The sequence below is a fragment of the Mirounga angustirostris genome, unplaced genomic scaffold, assembly GCF_029215605.1.
Source record: "Mirounga angustirostris isolate CCGP_5_RB_7025 unplaced genomic scaffold, mMirAng1.0.hap1 SCAF_14, whole genome shotgun sequence".
Classification (NCBI taxonomy): Eukaryota; Metazoa; Chordata; class Mammalia; order Carnivora; family Phocidae; genus Mirounga; species Mirounga angustirostris.
The window spans coordinates 60,172,505-60,196,160 of record NW_026991722.1 but is presented as its reverse complement, the minus strand read 5'-3'; the positions used below and the strand labels follow the sequence as shown (position 1 = coordinate 60,196,160).

Genomic DNA, 23,656 nt, shown 5'->3' with positions numbered 1-23,656 from the left:
CACACATTTATGTATGTATACACACAAACTTTAAGGGGTAAATATTTTCAAAATTTTTCTGAAAATACCAAAACCAAATTTTGTTTAAAAATCACTTATGCATCATCAAGAACTGTGATTTAACTCTAGAACAGAAACATTAGTGTTATACTGTATCCTACTGTTGCAGCTTCTACTTTGCTTCTGCACATGGACATACATCCCTAATTACCATATTTTAAGAAATAGAAGGATCTAGCAGAGTAAAATTAATAGCTTTAAATGACTTAAGAGAGAAGGAACGATCAGAATCATTTACTTGGTCTTAGTTTCCCCAACCAAACACTACTTCTTCAGAATGCTCTAATTCAGACTTCAAGACCTAAGCTTTTCACCTCTAAAATTACATGTCAAACTATATTGCTGTAAAAGCAACATTATAACAGTACTTATTGTGTTATTATGCAAAGAATAAATGATCCCATGGGTTTGATGAAAACTTTAATTATTCTAAATGGATGCCTGTATTCTATTAGCAGGCTTAGAAGGCAGGTGAAGAAGCAATTACCATAAATTACAACAAATTTTTGGACGGAGGGAGAGAAGGCAGAAAGTCTCTAATACAAGCTGTTAAGCCCTAATTTATTTTAGTTTCCATGATTATCAACATTTAGCTTTACGGGCATGTGCTCTCTCATGCTCTCTCCCTTTCTGTGTGTTGTTTTACAGACACTGTAACCCTTTGCCCCTCATTCAGAACAAGGTTCTTGTTCTGTGCTTTTCCTACATAAACATAACTATCATATTCAGGAATTTTTTTTAAAGATTTATTTATTGATTTTGAGAGAGAGAGAATGTCGCGGAGAGGGGCAGAGGGAGAGGGAAAAGGTCTTAAGTAATTCTGTACTGAGCGTGGAGCCCGATGTGGGACTCAATCTCATGACCCTGAGATCACAACCTGAGCTGAAACCAAGAGTCAGATGCTTAACTGATGGTGCCACGCAGGCGCCGCCATATTCAGGAAATTTAACATACACAAGAGTATATAGTTAATACACAATATATTATTTAATATTAAAATTTCCTGAATTGTTCCAGTATGTCCCTTGTCACTATCTTGTCATTTCTCTCTGGTCTCCTTTCCTCTAGAAGTGATCCTCAGAACTTTTTTGAGAAGGAGGGCAGGATGTCTTTGACACTGAGATTTTTGAAGCTTCCAGACCAGTTCCAGTTAGCATGGGAGAATACCCCTCCATTTGGATTTGTCTGTTTTTTTTCCTCCTGATCAGGTTCAGGTTAAACATTTTTCAACAGGAAAACTGTACAGTTAATTCTGTCTCAGTACATCACAACAGAAGCCCCATGACATCAGTTTGTCTCACTGCTGGTGTATGGGTGACTCTTGGTTAGCACAGGGTCTACAGGGTACTTTTCTGTACAGATACTCTTTCTCTTTGTAATTAAGAAAGGGAATTATCTAGAGCCATTATTATTATAGCTAGCTGTATTCTGTATAACATATAATAGCTAACAAACTAATTTATTCTTAATATTAAAATATATTTGGTTAATTGGGGAAGTTGTCCCTCCATGATTTCACTATAATACTCTGAAATCAGGGACTACTCTCAAGAACATATGGCTGGTCATCATCAAGGAAAATTACCTATCATCCACAAGAGGAAAGCAGATAACTGAAGGATCTTTAAAAAGTTAAATTACAAAATTGACTGTAAGTCCAACCTGGTTTCTTCTTTCTCCACCATCAGTTCCTTTTCAAGTCTCTTAGATAAAAACAGAATCCCATTAAAGCAAAACTTAGTACTACAAGGCCTTAGCTATTCTATGGATCTAATCAAGTCACTCTGCACCATTAATATCTTACCATGATATGCTAATTATATCTTCTAGAACCAATACAACTATAAAATTATTTTATCAATCATATCCTAGCCCAGTATGTAAAATCTACATATTTAATAGCAGTCATGAAGGGGAAACAAAAGACAAACATTTGGCCAAAAATAAGACAAAATTGAGTGATTAAAAAAAAAACTATCATAAAGATCAAATAATTACCTCAGACACCTTGCACAAGTATCTTTTATAAAATAAAGAAGTAAACAACTGGTTCTAGTTCTTTCTTTATTTTGAAGATTTATTTGAGAGAGAAAGAGAGAGAGTGTGTGTGTGTGTGCCGGGGGGAAGGGGCAGAGGAAAAGAATCTCAGGCAGATTCACCACTGAGCATGGAGCCCCACGTGGGGCTCTCTCTCACAACCCTGAGATCATGACCTGAGCTGAAATCAAGAGTCAGACGCTTAGCCAACTGAGCCACCCAGGCGCCCCTGGTTCTATTTATTTCTAAAATACCGACTTGATTATTTTAAAGTAAAAATAACTTTCATTTCCTTTGGAATTGCTAAAAATGAAATACTAGTGAGGGACTGATTGACTGATTCCAACAGTAATACCCACTTGTCACTTTTTACTCTGAAGCTTCCACGACCTGACAGAAATCTGTGCTTTTCAAACTGCCAGCTTTATGGATGTTTCAACTGATGCAGAAATACACAAGGGCAAAGGACATTCACAGTAAGGATAAAATGCAGTAAAAGTCAGGTAGGATTTTGCCTCAGAATGGATCTGTAACTTTAGAAACTTGAGGCCTAAAACACAAGGATCTAACTGTAGGAACAGAACCATCATCACAAAGCTACAATTATCAAACAGAGCAGTTCTGGTTAGATGTAAGATCTCTGCAAGGTTTTGCCAGATAGAAGGGGCAACAAAGCTTAGTTTAAAATAAAATCTATTAACATGTACAATTCAGATCTTCCCTGGGATAAAATGTTTCAAAAGCCGAGATCTTTATCACTGAGTTAAATAAATACAGTATGGCGTTCTGTTCTATCATGTCTAGAAAGGCAGTAATGCTAGGTCAGAGTGACTACAACAAACACTGGTCACTAATGCAGTGTGATGTCAAATGCCCATCTTTCAAGTTACAAACTACTTTTTTCTTCTCTTTCTTTTAATAGTTAAATACGTAACAAATAACAGAGAGCTTTGCCCAGCTAAAAACAAAATAAAATAAAGCTAGCCTCTTGTCAGTTCAATTAAAAACCTGTATTTAATACAATCAACTCCAATTTGATAATAAAACCACATCGCAGTGATACACTGCCATTAGAACAAATCCTCCTTACTCTGTTAAGTATTACTTGTGATAAGATCTTTACTTAGAACAAATCAACTTTCTGAAGGGATAGGATTTAATAAAAACATTAAGAAGAACTGTTTCTGAGAAGCAACACATCCTACATAATATAAATTAGCTGTGTGATACCATAACAGAACTGGACCAGTCGTCACGGCTGGGCAGGGGTGGTGGGTGTGGCAACCAAAGTCCCGTGCTGACAAAAAGCCAATAGGCAAATTATGATGGATAAAGGGACATGACTTTAAGTGGATAGTCTTACTACCATGTTTACACACAAGTATTCTCCAGAAAAAGAGGGGGAAGAATAAAATAAGGGTGCATTCCACAGGGGATGGCAGAATGTCACCACAACTGCCTTAGGTGCCAGACAGACTGAAAAAATCTTAAGTATAATTCATATCACTAGGTCACTTGGGGTCTGCTTTTTCAGTTACAGAACTCTTACTTAAGAAGGCAAGGGAAAGTGAAAGGAACAAAGGAACAAAGATGCTCTTTTTAACAGACCAAATGAAAATTTCATATTAAATTAAAAACTTAGATTTCTTCCTCCAAGGCCTTCTGGCCAAATGAAAACTAAGGAGGGCAGAACTATCAGTCGTATCATTTTCACAGTATTCCATCAGAAAATCCTCAATAGCTCAAAAAAGAACATTTAACATACAGATAGCCATTAATTAGAGCTGATAATAATTTTTATTCAAAATGGCACAGGATTTTATGCTCTATTAAAAACTAAGGGCAGTTTTGAAGACTTCTATAAATATTATACATGTCCAGAAAAATGTCATTAATGAAAAAGATAATTCCATAAAGTGTACATACAAGGATTTTCTATAAAGAAAGGGACAATTCTTAAAGGATAATGATACACAACAAAGAAGGATATAACTGAATATTAGGAAGATAATGGAGAAAAAGATGTGAAGAGAATCAGAACAGCATCAACTACACAAAGTAAAAAAATCCTTTCAGAACTTTTGTAAAGAAACACTTCTAATCCTGTGTTTTCTAAGAGTAAGTCTTCATTTCATTATCTTTTAATTTAGTAAAAAATAACCTTTATCCCAAGGAATGAGCTTTACATACAAAACTGACATATCTTATTAATTAATACCTTACTATTGAGCCATTAAATATAACCAAACACTGAAAATCGATGGACTTCTGGAAAGAATAAAATAATTCTAGCCCCATAAGGATTGAGTTTACTAAAACTCAAAGTGGGGTCCATTGTGCCATTTCATTGCCCTCAGGATGGTGAGCTCATTCAGCTCTGCCATGCCCAGGCTAATATAAAAAAAGCCCACACAGCACATTCAAACAAATAGGCACACGTCAGAACGCCTTAGTAGCTAGTGGCAGAAACAAACTGGAAATCATTGGGATCTGCTTCAATGTGTACCCTCCTCCTAAAACATTGTAAATAATATAGCTTAACTTAAAAGAAAGGAAGAGTATTTAACAAAAAAGGGTGCATTTAGATATCTGTGTTTTACAATACCTGCAGGCTAGGGCCACCAAATTTATTTAGAAGTTTATTTTAGTTGTGGTAAGAACACCTATCATGAGATCTACACTCAATTTTTTAAGTGCACAAAAAATTAACTTCTGATCAGAACAATAGACCTTACCTTGACACATATCAGATGTGGGTAACACTAAAACATAAGCCTGCAATTTGTTAATTTTTGTATCTGTAACAGGTATTAGCCAGGCTTTGGCAAAAACATCATACTAATTTCCTACCAAAATCAAACATATGGCAAAATAACAGATATATTTTTACATTTGTGAACACTTTAAGAAATATATAAGTATAGAACTCAATAGTGCTGCCAAATTTCCGAAATCTCTTATTTTATTTCTGTGCCATGCTAAAGTTGATAGACGAGCATAGTGATAAAGACCAGGGGCTTTGAAATAAGACTCCAAAATATTTGGGAAAAAGCTGTTATTCTGACTTATTCTTCCTTAATTTCATTAATATAATATATTATAATTAATATAATATAATAATTACACTACCTACTTCATAGAGTTGTGAGGATTAAATGAGATGATATAGTTTAAAATTTTCGTATACTGCCTGCTATACATGGTAAGCGAATTTAGCTATGAAAATGTCAAAAACAGCTATGAAAAGCAGTCACACTCAACAGTTAAAGACATTAAAGCATTTAAAAAACTATTTAAGGCTTTGATTAGTACAATTAAGAAGATTAACATTCTGATAAAGCAAGGAAATGTGCTCAACGAAGCAAAAACTTACTTTATGGCTGCATAATAAAATGTTCCAAACCAAACACCAGAAGTTATTAGATGCACTGGAATCAAAACTTTTCCATATTGTCTAAATGTTTTCTTAAATCGTTGATAAAGACTAATAGATTTGTCTTGTAAAGGATCAGGTTCTTCCTTTTTTTCTGAAGGAGTTCCAGGGGATGTGGCACTGGATGACATAACCCTCTTGGATAAAATATCTTCCTCCCACTGTTTATGGTGAAGGACCCCTGGTTGGGGTGGATGAGCAGTGAATGGCTTCCTTTCCTTTGCAACACACTGGACAGCAGATAAATGTAGCCATTGTTTTTGAGGGCCCTGTACCAAAACTACTCTGGATTCAGCTTTATACAAAAGTAATGGTCCCTTTATGTTTTGACAGTGTCCAAAAAGATTGGCCTTATGTGGTTCCATGCATGTCCTATGTGCCAGTCGGAATACAGACCTTGGTACATTCCATTGCATTTTGAAGAACGGTGATTGATGGGATTTCAGCTTCTACAGAGACTAGATAAAAAAAAAAAAAAAATTAGATTATACTGATTTCCATTTTAAACCAATCCACTTAAAAATAAATCATTAACTGTTAGGAAGTAAAGGACAGACATTGCTACCAAATCCATACAAATTAATGTTAAGGTATATAGTTTGAACATACCACAATTTTAAAATGTTAATAAAATATATTTAAATCTGATATAGTAAACCAGTCTAACAGATATCACGAAGGGTAATGTTTTGAGGTTATTTTATTGCTACAAAAGGGATGTTTGTAGGGCTTCTGTTATTCTACAAGGAAGCTGTGTAGCATAATGGAAAGATAATAAGATCTAGAAGTCAAAAAACTGGGCCCTCATGTAATTGCCTTTTAGACTTCAAGCCCAAGTCTACTAGTAAAATGATTACTTCACAGGACTGTTACATAAATGACATGAAATTTCTGATGTAAAAGTGCTTTTGTAAACTAACAAGTATCAAGTAAGTTATTATTACAACTGTTAAGGTCTGATAAATAGTTGATACAAGTACCAATTTTTCTATAATGCCTTTCGACTTAATTATATAAAATTTTAAATCACATATATTTTTGGCTGGTGAGGAGACAGACTTTTCCAGATATCTAAACTTCTTGTGAAAAGACAGTATTTTATTTGTGACAACATAAATAACATACTTTAATGGAAAAAAATAACTACGTTTCCCAACAGAAAAATTTTTACTGAGAAAAATGGGACTGTTTTACCTCTTTGTAAATCTCTTTAATGATTGGCTTCATGGAAGACAGCTGGATTCTCATATCTGCTTCTGCATTCAACCTGTTACAGTATGTCTTTTGGGGCAAGGATATGAAGGAAATCCAGTCACACCCTTTTAGGTCACTGTGGACCATTTTCTTTGACTCTTCACTAAAACTAAATAAGTAGTAGTTTCTATAGTAAGTCTCAATGTGCAATATTAATTAATAACTTTTGTTCTGAACCATAACAAGAACTGTTGGTTCTGTTACAATAAAATCCATGGGTCTACTTTATTTTCAATGGATAGTTTATCCATGCACAATTTTCTCATGATGGGCCATTTCAAAAATATTGATGCACTGTGGAGCACCTGGGTGGCTCAGTAGGTTAAGCATCTGACTCTTGATTTTGGCTCAGGTCATGATCTCAGGGTCATGAGATCGAGGCCTGCATTGGGCTCCGAGCTGGGCATGGAGAAAAGACAGTATTTTAAAAGAATACAGACTTTGGAATAAGATAGACCCAACTGAGCTAACAGTGGTATTATTTTGAGCAAATTACTTAGCTTCTCTAGATGTAGGTTTCCCCACTAGTAAAACAGAATTATAGTATGCATTACTATATAGGAAATCAGTTCCCTTCCCTCAATACCAGGCAGTGCCACCTAATCACAATCTCCACCCCTACCCCATATCAGCTACCTTACTACTTCTACTACATTGTGAATAGATGATTTTGTTTTTTAAACTGTACACTAAGAGTCAACAGCATATGAGTTAGCACCCCAATAAATTAGCAATCCAATAAATACAGGTATTCCATTTTACATGAATATTTGTTATCTGGGGTACAAAGTTGTCTGTCATTATATAAAAATATCCATTCATGAATTGTCCCCATATAAAATTAATCCCCTGACTCATCCCTCCCTGATTAACAGTTAACATCAGCTCTTATCAGGCTCTCACAAATAATCCAACAACACAATGCAAACAAATTATGAAAAGAAACTGTACATCTTGCAAATAATAGGCTCCCAGGAAACCTTTAAAGGTGATACTGGAGATTGCTGCAATGAAAAGCAAAGTCAATGACTGGTCTGAAGAATCAGACCAGTTAACAACCAAAAAGAAAAACCACAGGAATGATAACAGGTGCTTCATATAACGACTTAAATATTAAACAACTAAGAGAGGCCATAGAGAAAAATGATTAAGTCCTTAATTATTTTTACAAAACTGACTTATTTGTTGTGAAAGTCAAACATTAAGTAAAGGAGGTCTTATTGTGCTTTCTTACAACCCATACAATTTCCTACAAATCTATGCTATGTCTATTCCAAGGGGAAAAAAAAACATCAATTGGTTATTTATTCTAAGAATTAGCTGAGTTGGAATTATAACCTAAGATTTGTCAAATATAACATTTGGCTTGAATTTTTACAAAACATTCCTTTCGAGTATTTTACTATGAATCTTTGGTCTCTATTTTAGTTGGATTTATTTTGAGGATTTTCTCCAGGACCATTATCTTTGTTTTGGGGGGTTTTTTTTTTTTGTTTTTTTTAGGACCATTATCTTTGAATTATTCCTGTCCATGGCTTTAATGCAGGTGTTTTCTGAACTCAAAGGTTTTTTTTTTTTCTTTTAAACATATTTCCTTTACAAGGCGGTTTTCCAGGAGTTGAAGTTCCCAGAAGGCTTTCAGATAATTAAATTATTATGTTTGTGTTTGTGAATAAAATAAAGGAAAAAAAAAGATTATAAAAAAAAAAAAAGCCTCTTCCAAGCATCCAGTTTGCACCCTTTCCCCTGGTTTCCCCAACTACCCACTCCCATTTAAAAAAAAAAAAAATTTATCCTTTCTCACTTCTTATTGATTATTTTTAAAAATATCCTTATTGAAATATAATGAACATACATTTCACTCATTTAAGCTGTAGAATTCAATGACTTATAGTATATTTACAGTTGTGAAACTATCCCCACAGTCTTAGCTTAGACCATTTTCATCACCCCAGAAAGAAATCCCATATCCATGAGCAGTCACTCATCATTCCCTCCCCCTCCTAGCCCCAGGTAACCACTACACTATTTTCTGTCTCTCTATATTTGTCTATTCTGAACATTTCATTTAAATGGAATCACAGTATGTGGTCTCTTGTGACTGGCTTCTTTCACTTCACATAATGTTTACAAGTCACCCCTGTATTACGTCTTGAGCTAATATTTACCTTGGTTCCCTTAGAAGCCAATCTCTGGGCTAGTGGTTTCCAAAACTGGCTATGCATCAGAATCATGGTAGGCTGCGGATATTGAGGGAAAGGAGAGATGGTTTGAAAAACCAGATTCCTGGTCTCCATCCAGACCTAATAAATCAGAATCTTCTATAGCCAGGTCACACCTGACAATATGAATTTGGGGGTCATTTCTCTAGGCCCAGCAAATGGCTTCAGTGCCAGAGGCACTGTTCATTCCAGAATATGTATGATACTACTCAGTCTGTACTTGCCATCTACTTTTTCATCTGAAGTAGGTTTGTTCCTTGAAATCTAACGAGTACTGTGTATGTCATCAGTATTGTGACTGATTACCTTTGGAAGTCTAGAGTGGTAGCAATGCTGTTATCCATCATCATCATCATCATCATCATTGTAAGATGTTTTTTAGCCCCTACTATGTGGTAGGTGTTATAAACACTTTACATATATTAACTCATACTATTCCCATAACAATCTAATGAAGGAGGGACTACTGTCACCACTTCACAGTTGAGGACACTGAAACACAGAGAGGAAATACACTCAACTGGTGAGTGGAGAAGTTGGGATTCAAACTTAATCACTAAGCTAATGGCCACTTCCAGAAGAAACAAACAGTGCCAATATTCTTTTTTTTCCTTTTTTTTTTCAAGATTTTATTTATTTATTTGACAGAGAGACACAGCGAGAGAGGGAACACAAGCAGGGGGAGTGGAAGAGGGAGAGGCAGACTCCCCGCTGAGCAAGGAGCCCGACGTGGGGCTTGATCCCAGGATCCTGGGATCATGACCTGAGCCGAAGGCAGATGCTTAACAACTGAGCCACCCAGGTGCCCCAACAGTGCCAATTTTCAGTAGACTAAGATACATAAGACACATAAGACACATGATAAAAGTGCCCTAAGGAAACATAAGGCCCAAGAAATTAACTTTTAACTTAAAATTAACTTTTAAATTAAAAGTAAAAATCAAAACTAATTTAAATAACAACATATGGGCAATGGCTACAATATTTGACAGTGTAACTCTAGAATTCCAAAGGTAATCAATTACAATACTGATGACATACACAGTAAGACTCGTTAGATTTCAAGGAACAAACCTACTTCAGATGAATACAAGTAAAAGTAGATGGCAAGTACAGACTGAGTAGTATCATACATATTCTGGAATGAACAGGCTTCAGGAACAATAAAACCTAGGCAAGATAGAAGTTATCTTGTCTCACAGCTAGCATTGTGTATAATGGCCTCAGCTCACTGGCAGCTTCCATTTCTGGATTTTATTAGTCTGCTCATCTTCTCAATGAAAGATAAAAGTTTTTGGTTATTGGTAAATGGTGGAGGTGTCATTCCTCATAAACTCTACTTAGATCAGATTAGTTATATGTGGACAGGATGAGTGGAGCTGAAGAAGCTGTGAACGAACAGGCCTCTATTTCTGATATAAATGGAGACCTAGAGTGATGAACAAATTAAACCTGAGTTTCTTCCAGTGAAATACAGTAATTTCAGTAATACATTTTTTAAATCATGAGACTTAGCTTATACCAAAAGTTGCCTGTTATTTTCCTGCCTCAGCAGTATGAAATTTTCATAGGTATAGATGAAGCAGTGTTCTAAACTGCTTATTGTTTCAGTTATGGAAATAAATGATGAAGTGCATTATTAGACCCAAGTGAAGTGACAAGATTACATTGCTTGTTGTGGCTATCCTTTTCCACTTTAGAATTACATCATAAAGGCCTTTAACACTTCAAGTGGTTGGCATATAGTTAATGGTACCTAATTCTGAGTATACAACCCTACCCTGTGTATGCTATGTCTATTCCAAGGGGAATAGTTATATGTGGGGCATCACGAATAATTTCTAAGTAAAGCCTGATTCTGTCATGAATAATTTTCATGAGCAGGCAGAATTTAACAAATGAGAGCCTGGAATCCAAGGTCAGACTGACCAAGTTCACATCCTGAAAATGCTATAAACTATGTACCATTTGGACAAGTTAATTAGTTCCCCCAACCCCTGTGCCTTGGTTTCCAATTTGTAAAATGGGGTTAATAATAGCACCTACTTCATAAGATTGTTATGAGATTAAAATAAATACATGTAAAATGTTCAGAAAATGATGAGTATGTAGCAAGTGCTCAGAAAATGTTACAAGTTATTATTGCAAGTGTGTAAATAAACAAAGTAGTCTGTTGCCCTTATTCACAGTGAAACAGCCTAAGGATCAGTGCCTGAGCTGAAAGGAGATTACACAGGATAAACAGTTGTCTAGGATGGCTCTGGCACAAAACTTGAAAAACTACATGAAACTGTACCTAATCAATCCAATAATATCCAGCCCAAGACCAGGCATGAAAAAGCAGTTAACACACATGTGTGAGAGTTAGGAGCCTCTCCACAGCAATTCTGAGGCAAAGAGAAGGTGAAGACATAGTGGTGAAGAGTAAAGCATAAGTATAACTGGTATAAAACTTGCAGTTGTGGAATGAATAAGTCACGGGAATAAAAGGCACAGCATAAGGAATATAGTCAATGATATGGTAATACTTGGTATGGTGACAGATGATAGCTACACTTGTGTTGAGCCTAGCACAATGTATAAACTTGTCAAATCACTACCTTGTACACCTGAAACGAATGTAACATTGTGTGTCAACTATACTCAAATTAAAAAAAAAGAAAGAAAAAAGTAAAGGTATAAGGAAGCAGTGGGAACCAAACGAAGAGAAGCCAAATTAAAGGAATGACAGAGAGGGAAGAGGGATTGGAACAAATGTCATTGAGAAACCACAAACGTTAAAATGCTGTTGGAATTATAGAGAAGCTATACCCTAAATTTCCAGTTCTATGAGGCAAATGAATTAGTTCATGAGATTCCTTTCCTCCCTCTATATCCTAACCAAACCCACACTCCTCAAGATTATATGAACACGTTTCTGTTCCTCACAAACTGGAAGCCTAAGACATTCAAGCAGCATTAGAAATACAATAGCTGAATGTACATGGAATGAATTAATTTATATGCCATTCTTATAAAAGAAATAAAAACACACTAACTAAAAAGAGAGTTGAAACAACAAATTACAACAGCAAGATTTAGTTCTCTATTGTATGAATCCAAAAAACTCTTCTCAAACAAAATCTAATTTGGAAGTTCAATAAAAATAAATAAAAGCAAAGTTGCTCAGGTTAAAGCAGGATTAAAAGAGGAATAGAGTCTTCTGGCTTGTCCTCACCTCCTCCAGCCCATGGGCCACTGTGCCACAGATTCCCTAACTATGAAAACAAAATCACAAAGTGGACAAATTCTCTATAAATAATGGTCCTACTTCAACTGCCATTTTCCTGCAAGTCACATCACAGGCACTAATTCCTTCTGAAGTCCCTGGGCCCTGCAAGGCTAGAGAAGAAACTCCACTGAAAACACAGATACTGGAATCTTCTTTTTCTTTGTGGACTCTCTGTTCCTGGAGAGCAAGAAGTCTATGTTAATTCCCAGTAGGTACAGGGACTAGCGCAAAACCTGACATCTAGTGGGTGTTCAATCTAATTCAGTTCCATGAATGTCAACAACTTGTTAGTTTTTAAAAGACTCAATTTATCTCTAATAAATGACTTCTAAAATCAATGTAGCATCTTCAGCTTGGGAAGTTTTGAGGACTTAAAAATTAACCCTTAATATGTTAAAAGTTTGAATGGGAAAAGTAAACAACACAGAATGTAAGCAGAATGGAAATTCTAAGAATCAAAAGGAAATGCTACAAAACAAAAACACTCTAACAGAAATGAAGAATGCCTTTAAGGGACTCATAATCCACAGAGCCAAGGAAAGAATTGGTGAGCTCAAAGGGAGGCCAACAGAAACTTCCTAAACTGAAATGCAAAGAGGAAAAAAAAAATGAAACCTTCTCCCCTGACCAACACACATATAAAAATACCAGAATAAAACATCCAAGCATATGGGACAACTTCAACTTCAAAAGGTATAACACACACATGATAGGAATGCCAGAAGGAGAACAGAGAAAGAAGTATAAAAGAGAATTTTCCAAAATTCCTAACAAACACCAAACCACAGGTCCAGGTAGCTCTGAGAACCAAGTAGGATAATTATCTAAAACCCTTATCTGAGCATATCATATTCAAGTTGCAGAAAATCAAAGACAAAAAGAAAATCTTGAAAGAAGCTAGGGGGAAAAAAAAATCCCCCCAAAACAAACACCTTACCTAGAGGGGAACAAGGATAAAGGTAGAGGCAATTTCTCAACAGAAACCAGGCACACAAGAGAATAAAGCGAATATTTAAAGCATGTACAGAAAAACCATCAAACTTGAATTCTATATGCAACAAAATTATCCATCAAAAGAAGAAATAAAGGTTCTATCAAACAAAAAAATGGAAGGAATTCACTGTCAGTAGACTTGACCTTCAAGAAGGAAATAACATAGAAAAAGAAGGACTGAGGTTAGAAATTGCAGGAGGAGGAGGCAAGATGGTGGTAGAGTAGGGGACTTTGTTCCATCTGGTCCCTTGAATTTAGCTAGATAACTATCAAACCATTCTGAACACCATGAATTCAGCTGGAGATGTAAGAAAAAATACCTGGAACTCTACAAGTAGAAAAGTGACTGCTTTTTGCAAGGTAGGAGGTGTGGAGAAGTGAATCTGAGGGCAGATATTGGAAAATAAATGGAGAGGAGAGGGAGCCTCCATAAGCCTGCTACAGGAAAGTGATATAGCCCCAGAAGGCAAAATTGGAACTCTCAGAAATCTGCTCCAGTGAGAGACATCCCTGCCTGAAAGATGCTCAGGGGATGAAAGGGGCAGAATTCTAAGTGGGTCAATGTGATCTCAGGACTCCAGGAGTTACAGAACTAATGGGGGTGTCTGAGCCAGTAGAGTACTCAAGCAGTGAAATGAGGAAACTGGTTTTACAGTCAGGGAGCCCAGAAGGGGGTTCTCAGCTCTGGTTGCCATAAACTGCGACCCGGGCCTGATTGGGTGACTGCTCTCTGCCTGGGGACCCTGCAACAGACTGGAATGCGGGGACCATCTGCCATTCCCTGGGAGGAGCAGAATGGGTGTGCCCACAACCTGGAAACAGCTCTCAGGGTGGTGGCCCCAGAAAGGACAGTATGCTGACACTTAGCTGTCCCCCAGGAGGGGTGGAGCAGGTCCATGCATGATCCCTTGACCACTCTCAGCAGCAGGACCCCACAAAGGGCAGTAACTGGGGACCCTCGGACAGCCCCCGGGAGGATCACTGTCAACACACACCGCAGGAGTCTGCAGAGTTTGGCACACACAAAAGTGAAGACCATTTATCCCAGAGGGTTTACTGAAGAGAGGGGACCATGATCTTTTGGCTCTGGGGCTGGAGATCAGGGCACGGCCATTTTTATTTTGCTCCTCTAAAGAGGCACAGAGAGCCTTCAGGGAACAAAAGCCACACTGAGGACCACTAACACTGAGCCCAGCCCCCTGGCAAGAGGCAGGGCAACTCCACCCAGGTACAGACACCTGAGAAGCAGCACAGCAGGCCCCTTCCCCAGAAGACCAACTGGAAGAACAAGTGCACAAGGTTATAGATCCCACAAGACTGTAAAACTAGCACTAGGAGAAAATAGTATATAGAACTCAAGGTTTTTTCTCATGATTTATCTTTCAGTCTAAAATTTCCCATTTCTTTTCTTTCTTTTTTCCCTTTTCAACTAGTTTCTTACTTTATCAACACTTTGTTTTTAAGTCGCTTTTTTAACTTTTTACACCTACATTTTATAGATATATGCTTCATTATTGGCCTTTTTTTCACTCTTCTATTTTATTTTTGTATATATACAAGTTTTGCTCTCTTTGCAATTTTGGGATTTAGTGTCTTCTAACACACAGACCAAAATTCTCTCAGGAACAAGTGGATCACCCTGTTTTGTCCACCCTGTGATATTAGATTCTACCCCCCTTTTTTGTTTTGTTTTTGTTTGCTCTTCTGTTTTGGTTTCTGATCTCTTCGGATTTGTCTAGTGTGTATTTTGATTGGGTTGTGGTGAATATTTTTGATTCTGCTCATTTGCTCATCCATTCTTCTCTGGGCAAAATGACTAGGAGAAATTCACAACAAAACAAAGAACCAGAAGTAATGTTCTCTGCCGCAGATCTAATTGATATGGATAAAAGTAAGATGTCAGAGCTGGAATTCAGGAAACCATTATAAAGTTAATAGCTGGGCCAAAAAAAAAGCATAAAAGACACTAGAGAATCTCTTAGTGCAGAAATGAGACCTAATCAGGCCAAAATTAAAAATGCTATAACTGAGATGCAGTCTAAATTGTATGCTCTAACAGGCAGGGTAAATGAGGCAGAAGAGAGAGTAAGTGATCTAGAAGACAGGTTGATGGAAAGGAAGGAAACTGAAGAAAACAGAAAATGACTAATAGTGCAGGAAGACAGGCTTCGAGAAATCACTGATGCCATGAAACATACCAATATCAGAATTATAGAGAGAAATGACCAGAAGGTCTATTTGGGCAAATCACAGCTGAGAACTTCCCTAATCTGGGGAAGGAAACAAGCATTCATGTCCAAGAGGTAGACAGGACTGCTCCCAAAATCAATAAAAATAGATCAACACCCCAAAATATAATACTGAAGCTTGCAAATTTCAGAGAAAAAGAGAAAATCCTGAAAGCAGCTCGAGACAAGAGACTCCTAACCTACAGAGTGAGGAATATCAGATTAACATCAGACCTAGCCACAGAAACCTGGTGGGCCAGAAAGGGCTAGCATGGTATATTCAGGGTACTAAATGAGAAAAACATGCAGCCAAGAATTCTTTATCCAGCAAGACTGTCATTCAGAATGGAAGAAGAGAGAAAGAGCTTCCAGGACAGACAGAAACTAAAGGAATTTGTGACCACTAAATCAGCTCTGCAAGAAATATTAAAGGGGAACCTTTAAGTGAAGAGAGAGCCCAAAAGTAACAGAGATCAGAAAGAAACAGACAGTCTACAGAAACAGGGACTTTACAGGTAATTCAATGGCACTAAATTCATACCTTCCAGTAGTTACTCTGAATGTAAATTGGCTAAATGCTCCAATCAAAACACACAGAGTATCAGATTGGATAAAAAAGCAAGACCCATCCATATATTGTCTACAAGAGACTCATTTTAGACCTAAAGACACTTCCTTGAAAGTGAAGGAGAACCATTTCTCATGCTAATGGACCTCAAAAGAAAGCTGGGGAAGCAATCCTCCTATCACACAAATTAGCTTTTAAACCAAAGACTGTAGTAAGGGATGAAGAGGAACACTATGTCATACTTAAAGAGTCTATTCAAAAGGAAAATTTAACAATTACAAATATTTATACTCCTAACTTCGGAGCAACCAATTATATAAACCAATTAATAACCAAATTAAAGAAACACATTGATAACAGAATAATAGCAGGGAACTTTAACACCCCACTCACAGCAATGGACAGATCATCTAAGCAGAGAATCAACAAAGAAACAAGAGCTTTGAATGACACATTGGACCAGATGGACTTCGTAGATCTGTACAGAACATTCCATGCTAAAACAACAGAATATACATTCTTGAGTTCACGTGGCACATTCTCCAGAATAGATCACATACTGGGTCACAAATCAGATCTCAACCAGTACCAAAAGACTGGTATTATTCCCTGCATATTTTCGGAACACAATGCTTTAAAACTTGAACTCAATCACAAGAGGAAATTTGGAAGGAACTCAAACACTTGGAGGTTAGAGAGTATCCTACTAAAGAATGAATGGGTCAACAAGGAAATTAAAGAAGAATTTAAAAAAATCATGGAAACAAATGAAAATGAAAACATAAATGTTCAAAACCTTTGGGATACGGGAAAGGCAGTCCTAAGAGGGAAGTACATAGCAAAAGAAGCCTTTCTCAAAAAATTAGATAAGTCCTACATACATAAGCTAAACTTACAACTAAAGGAGTTGAAGAACAGCAAATAAAGGCTAACCCAAGCAGAAGAAGAGAAATAGTAATGATGAGAGTAGAAATCAAAGAAATAGAAACCAAAAGAACAGGAGAACAGATCAATGAACTTAAAATCTCCTTCTATGAAAGAATTAATAAGACCAATAAACATCTAGCCAGACTTACCAAAAGAAAAGAGAAAGGACCCAAATTAATAAAATCATGAATGAAATGGAGAGATCAAGACCACCACTAAAGAAATACAAACAATTTAAGAACACATTATGAGCAACTATATGCCATAAAATTAATCAATCTGGAAGAAATGGATGCATCCCTGGAACCTCATAAACTACCAAAACTGAAAGAGGAAGAAATAGAAAACCTGAACAGAACTATAACCAGCAAAGAAACTGAAGCAGTAATCAAAAATCTCCCAAAAAGCAAGAGTCTAGGGCCAGACGGCTTCTCAGGGGAATTCTACCAAACATTTAAAGAACTATTACATATTCTTTTGAAGCTGTTTCAAAACATAGAAATGGAAGGAAAACTTCCAAACTCATTCTCTGAAGCCAGCATTACCTTGAACCCCAAACCAGGCAAAGACCCCATCAGAAAGGAGAGTTACAGACCAACATCCCTGAGGAACATGGCTGACAAATTTCTCACCAAGATACTAGCCAATAGGGTCCAACAGTACATTAAAAGGATTATTCACCACGGCCATGTAGGATTTCTTCCTGGGTTGCAAGGGTGGTTCACATTCGCAAATCAATCAATGTGAGACATTAATAAAAGAAAGGACAAGAACCCTATGATCGTCTCAATTGATGCAGAAAAAGCATCTGACAAAATACAGCATCCTCTCTTGATTAAAACTCTCCACAGTGTAGGGATGGAGGGAACACACCTCAATATCATCAAAGCCATCTACAAAAAGTCCACAGCAAATATCATTCTCAATGGGGAAAAACTGAGAGCTTTTTCCCTAAGGTCACGAACATGACAGGGATGCCCACTCTCACCACTGTTGTTCAACATAGTACTAGAAATCCTAGCCTCAGCAATCAAACAACAAAAAGAAATAAAAGGCATTCAAATTGGCAAAGAAGAAGTCAAACTCTCACTCTTCACAGATAACATGATACTTACGTGGAAAACCCAAAAGACTCTACCCCAAAATTGATAGAACTCAAACAGCAATTCAGCAACGTGGCAGGATACAAAATCAATGCACAGAAATCAGTTGCATTTCTATACACTGTAACAATGTGACTGAAGAAGGAGAAATTAAGGAATCGATCCCATTTACAAATACACCAAAAACTGTAAGATACTTAGGAATAAACCTAACCAAAAAGGTAAAGGATCCGTAGTCTAAAAGCTATAGAACATTTATGAAAAGAAATTAAAGAAGACACAAAAAGATGGAAAAACATTCCATGCTCATGGATTGGAAGAATAAATATTGTTAAACTATCTATGCTACTCAGAGCAACCTACACATTCAATGCAACTCCTATCAAAATACCATTGTCATTTTTCACAGAGCTGAAACAAACAATCCTAAAATTTGTATGGAACCACAGAAGACCCCATTTAGCCAGAGGAATGTTGAAAAAGAAAAACAAAGCTGGGGGCATCACAATGCCTGACTTCAGGTTATATTACAAAGCTGTGATCATCAAGACAGCATGGTACTGGCACAAAAACAGACACAGAGATCAATGGAACAGAATAGAGAGCCCAGAAATGTACCCTCAACTCTATGTTCAACTAATCTTTGACAAAGTGGGGAAGAATATCCAATGGAAAAAAGACAGTCTCTTCAATAAATGGTTTGGGAAAACTGGACAGCCACATGTGAAAGAATGAAACTGGACCATTCTTTACACCATACACAAAGATAAACTCAAAATGGATGAAAGGCCTAAATATAAGACAGGAATCCATCAAAATCCTAGAGAACACAAGCAGCAACCTCTTTGACCTCAGCTGCAGCAACTTCTTGCAAGACGGGTCTCTAAAGGCAAGGGACAAAAGCAAAAATGAACTACTGGGGCTTCATCAAGATAAAAAGCTTCTGCACAGATAAGGAAACAGTCAACAAAACCAAAAAACAACCTACAGAATGGGAGAAGATATTTGCAAACGACATATCAGATAGAGGGGTGGTATCCAAGATCTATAAAGAACTTATAAAACTCAACACCCAAAAAACAAATAATCCAGTCAAGAAATGGGCAGAAGACATGAACAAACACTTCTCCAAAGAAGACATACAAATGACCAACAGACACATAAAAAATGCTCCACATCACTTGCTATCAGGGAAATACAAATCAAAACCACAATGATACCACTTCACACCAGTCAGAATGATGAAAATTAACAAGACAGGAAAAAGCAAATGTTGGCGAGGATGTGGAGAAAGGGAAACCTTACAGTACTGGTGGGAATGCAAGCTGGTACAGCCACTCTGGAAAACAGTATGGAGGTTCCTCAAAAAGTTAAAAATAGAGCTACCCTATGACCCAGCAATTGCACTACCGGGTATTTACCCCAAAGATACAGATGTAGTAAAATGAAGGGGCACCTGCACCCCAATGTTCATAGCAGCAATGTCCACTATAGTTAAACTGTGGAAAGAGCTGAGATGTCCTTCAACAGATGAATGGATAAAGAAGATGTGGTTCGTAGATACAATAGAATATTACTCAGCCATTAGAAAGGATGAATACCTACCATTTACATTAACATGGATGGAACAATTATCATATGCTTTCACTCATATGTGGAACATAAGGAATAGCGTGGAGGGCCATAGGGGGAAAGAGGGAAAAATGAATGGGAAGAAATCAGAGAGGGAGACAATCCACGAGAGACTCTGGATTCTGGGAAACAAACTGAGGGTTACAGAAGGGGAGTTGGAGGGGATGGGGCAACTGAGTGACGGGCATTAAGGAGGGCACAAGATGTGATGAGCACTGGGTGTTATAAGCAACTGATGAATCACTGAACACTAAATCTGAAACTAATGATGTACTACTATATGTTGGCTAACTAAATTTAAATTAAAAAAAAAAAAACCAAAAGATTGACAGGGAAGGCTCAACAAAGATAAGATCTTTTAAAATTATTAATTGATCTAGAATTAACTGTTTAATAATACTAGTAACATTACATTAAGTGAATAATAGCACTGTTACAAGGAGTTGAGAATACTCTATGATAATACTCCATGGTAAGGTACTTCCAACTACATATGAAATATTTTAGTATCATTTGAAGGTGGTTTAGATGAGATAAAAGTGTATTATGAAATTTAGGGAAACCACTAAAAATTTATTTTAAAAATGCAATTGAGGGGCGCCTGGGTAGTGCAGTCAGTTTAGCATCAGACTCTTGGTTTCGGCTCAGGTCATGATCTCAGGGTCCTTATGCCTTTTCTCCCTCTGCCCCCTTCCCACCACACTTGAGCACACGCTCTCTCTCTCAAATAAATAATTTTTTTTTAAAGTGCAATTGATACACTGAAAGAGGAGATAAAATAGAATCATATAAAATTCTCAGTTAAAGCCACAGAAGACAAAAAAAGGGAAAAAGAAAGAACAAATGGCAATGAATAAAAAACATTTGCAAACATGGTAAGTTATTAAGCCAATTAAAAGACGAATTGTCAGAGAATAAAAAAAAGCCAACTACATTTTGTCTAAAAAACACACACTTTAAATATAAAGACTTAGACTAAGTTACAAGTCAAGGGATGGAGAAAAACATACCATATTAACACTGATTTTTTTTTTTTAAAGATGGAGTAGCTATATTAATTTCAGACAAAGCAGACTTTGCAAATTTCTTGTTTATCAGTGAAAAAGAGGGGTATTTGATAATAAATAATAATGCAATGATAACATAAGGAAAACATAACATTCATAAACATGTATACGTCTGATAAAAGAAGATTGAAGTACAGGGCAAAAATTGACAGAACTGAACGTAGAAACAGACATTTCCATTATTATAATTGGAAACTTCAACACTCCTCTGTCAGTATTTGATAGATCCAGCGGCCAGAAAATCACTAAGGATATAGTTGAACTAAAAACTATTAATCAACTTTATCTAATTGACATTTATAGAATACTCCATTCAACAACAGCAGAATATACATTCTACTCAAGCTTATTACATGAAACATTCAACAAAATAGACCACATTCTGAGCCATAAAAGACCCCTTAACATATTTAAAAGAATAAAAATCATGCAAAATATATTCTCAGGCCATAAGGGAATTAAACTAGAAATCACTAACAGAAAGACAGCTGGAAAACCCCTGGAAATTAAGCAACATACTTCTAAATAATCCATAGGTCAAAAAAGTCTAAAAATAAGTTTGAAAATATTTTGAATTAAAAATGGAAATACAACTTATTGAAATTTGTGGGATGCAGTAAAGCAGGCTTACAGAGAAATTTATAGCACTGAATGCACATATTAGAAAAAATAAATGATGTAAACTTAGTAAGATAAGCTTTCACTTTAGGAAACTAGAAAGAGAAGAGGAATATAAACCTAAAGCAAGCAGACATCACCACCATCATCATCACAGCAACAATCAACGAAACTGAAAAGGAAAACAACAGAAAATATAACAAAACCAAAATCTGGTTCTCTGAAAAATATCTCCCTAGGTTTCCCAAGGGAGAAAACACAAATTACTAATATCAGAAATGAAACAGGAGTCTTGACTACTCACCCACAGACATTTAGAAAGTGATAAGGAATACTGTAAACAACTTTATGCCCACCAATATGGTAACTTAGCTGTAATGGAGCCAGTCCTTGAAAAATACAAACTACCAAAACTCATACAAGAAGAAAAAGATGACCAGAATAGTCCTGTATCTTTTAAAGAAATTGAATCAGGGGCGCCTGGGTGGCTCAGATGGTTAAATGTCTGCCTTCGGCTCAGGTCATGATCCCAGGGTCCTGGGATTGAGTCCCGCATCGGGCTCCCTGCTAGGTGGGGAGCCTGCTTCTCTCCCTCTGCCTCTGCCTCTCTCTCTGACTTTCATGAATAAATAAATTAAAAAAAAAAAAGAAAAAAAAAGAAAAAAAAAAGAAATTGAATCAGTAAGAATTAAGCTTTCAAAAAAAAGAGAGCACCAGGCCCAGGTGTTTTTACTAGTGAATTCTATCAAATATTTATGGCAGAAATAATGTCAATTCTCCACAATCTCTTCCAGAAAATGGAAGGAGAAGAGAGACTTCCTAACTCATTTTATGAGGCCAGCATTAGCCTATGACCAAAACCAGATGAAGTAAGGAAAACTATAAACCAATATCTCTCGTTAATATACATGTAAAAATCTTCAACAAAATATTAACAAATCCAATCCATTAATGTTTAAAAACAATTATACACCAAACCAAGTGAAATTAGTCCAGATAAGAATGATTGAACAGTTAAAATCAATGTAATGCATCATATCAACAAGCTAAAGAAAAATCATATGATCATATGGATCGATCCAGCAAAACCATTTGACAAAATCCAGCACCCATTCATGATTTTTTAAACTCTGAGCAAACTAAGAGTACAGGGGAACTTCCTCAATCTGATGAAGAACACCTACAACAAATCCATGGCTAATGTGTTACTTAAGGAAAGAGACTGGGCACTTTCCTCCTAAGACCAGGAACAAGGCAAGGATGTCCTCTCTCACCACTCTTACTCAACATTGTACTGCAATTCCTAGCTAGTGCAATAAGACCAAAAAAAAAAAAAAAAAAAATCACTGATACACTACTCAATTTTAAGACTTATTATAAAGCTACAATAACCAAGACAGTGTAGTGTTGGAGAAAGCAAAGACACAGACCAACAGAACAGAGTCCAGAAGGAGATGCACACATATATAGTCAACTGAGCTTTGACAAAGGCTCAAAAGAGATTCAATGGAGAAAGGATAGTTTTTCCAACAAATGGTACTGCAACCAGATGTCCACATGCAAAAAGTGAACATAGACACAGACCTTAAACCTTTCACAAAATTTAAGTCAAAATGCATCATAGGCCTAAATGTAAAATGCGAAACTATAACATTTCTAGAAGAAAACATAGAATAAAGTCTAAGTGACTTTGAGTTTGGCAATGACTTGCTAGATACACCACCAAAAGCAGGATCCATTAAAAAAAAAAAAGGTAAGTTGGACTTTATTAAAATTAAAAACTGCTCTAATGAAAGACACTATTAAGAGAATAAAAAGACAAACCACAAATGGGGAGAAAATATTTGCAAAGCACATACCAGATAAAAGACTTGTATCTAAAATCCAAAAATAATTCCTTAAACTCAACAATTACAAAATGAGCTGAAGATATGAACAGACATCTCACTAAAGAAGACACAGCAAATAAACATCTGAAAAGATGTTCAATCACCTCACACCTGTGAGAATGGCTATTATTTAAAAAAAAAAAAAAAAGAAAAACAAATGTTGGTGAGAATGTGGAGAAAAGTGCTGAGCATTGTTGGTGGGGATGTAAATTGGTGTAGCCACAACAGGAAACAGTATAGAAGTTCCTCAAAAAACAGAACTACCATATGATCCAGCAATTCCACTTCTGGGTATTTATCCAAAGAAAAAAAAACACTAACTCAAAAAGATATATGCACCTCCATGTTCACTGC

General features: G+C 36.4%; 1 protein-coding gene across 4 annotated transcripts in view; it reads right to left on the bottom strand.

The window, feature by feature from the left end:
• Positions 1-23,656, bottom strand: part of FAM210A (family with sequence similarity 210 member A) — a 39,835-nt gene that overhangs the window by 6,412 nt on the left and 9,767 nt on the right. For 2 of the 4 annotated variants that reach the window (XM_054510368.2, XM_045887047.3), the window contains one exon: positions 5,471-5,988. In XM_054510368.2, the coding sequence (XP_054366343.1) occupies positions 5,471-5,946 (476 nt within the window). In that variant the 5' untranslated portion in view covers positions 5,947-5,988. Of the gene's footprint in view, positions 1-5,470; positions 5,989-6,724; positions 6,983-8,952; positions 9,025-23,656 lie in introns of those variants that run through there. The other 2 variants (XM_064577938.1, XM_064577939.1) reach the window with 2 other exon arrangements.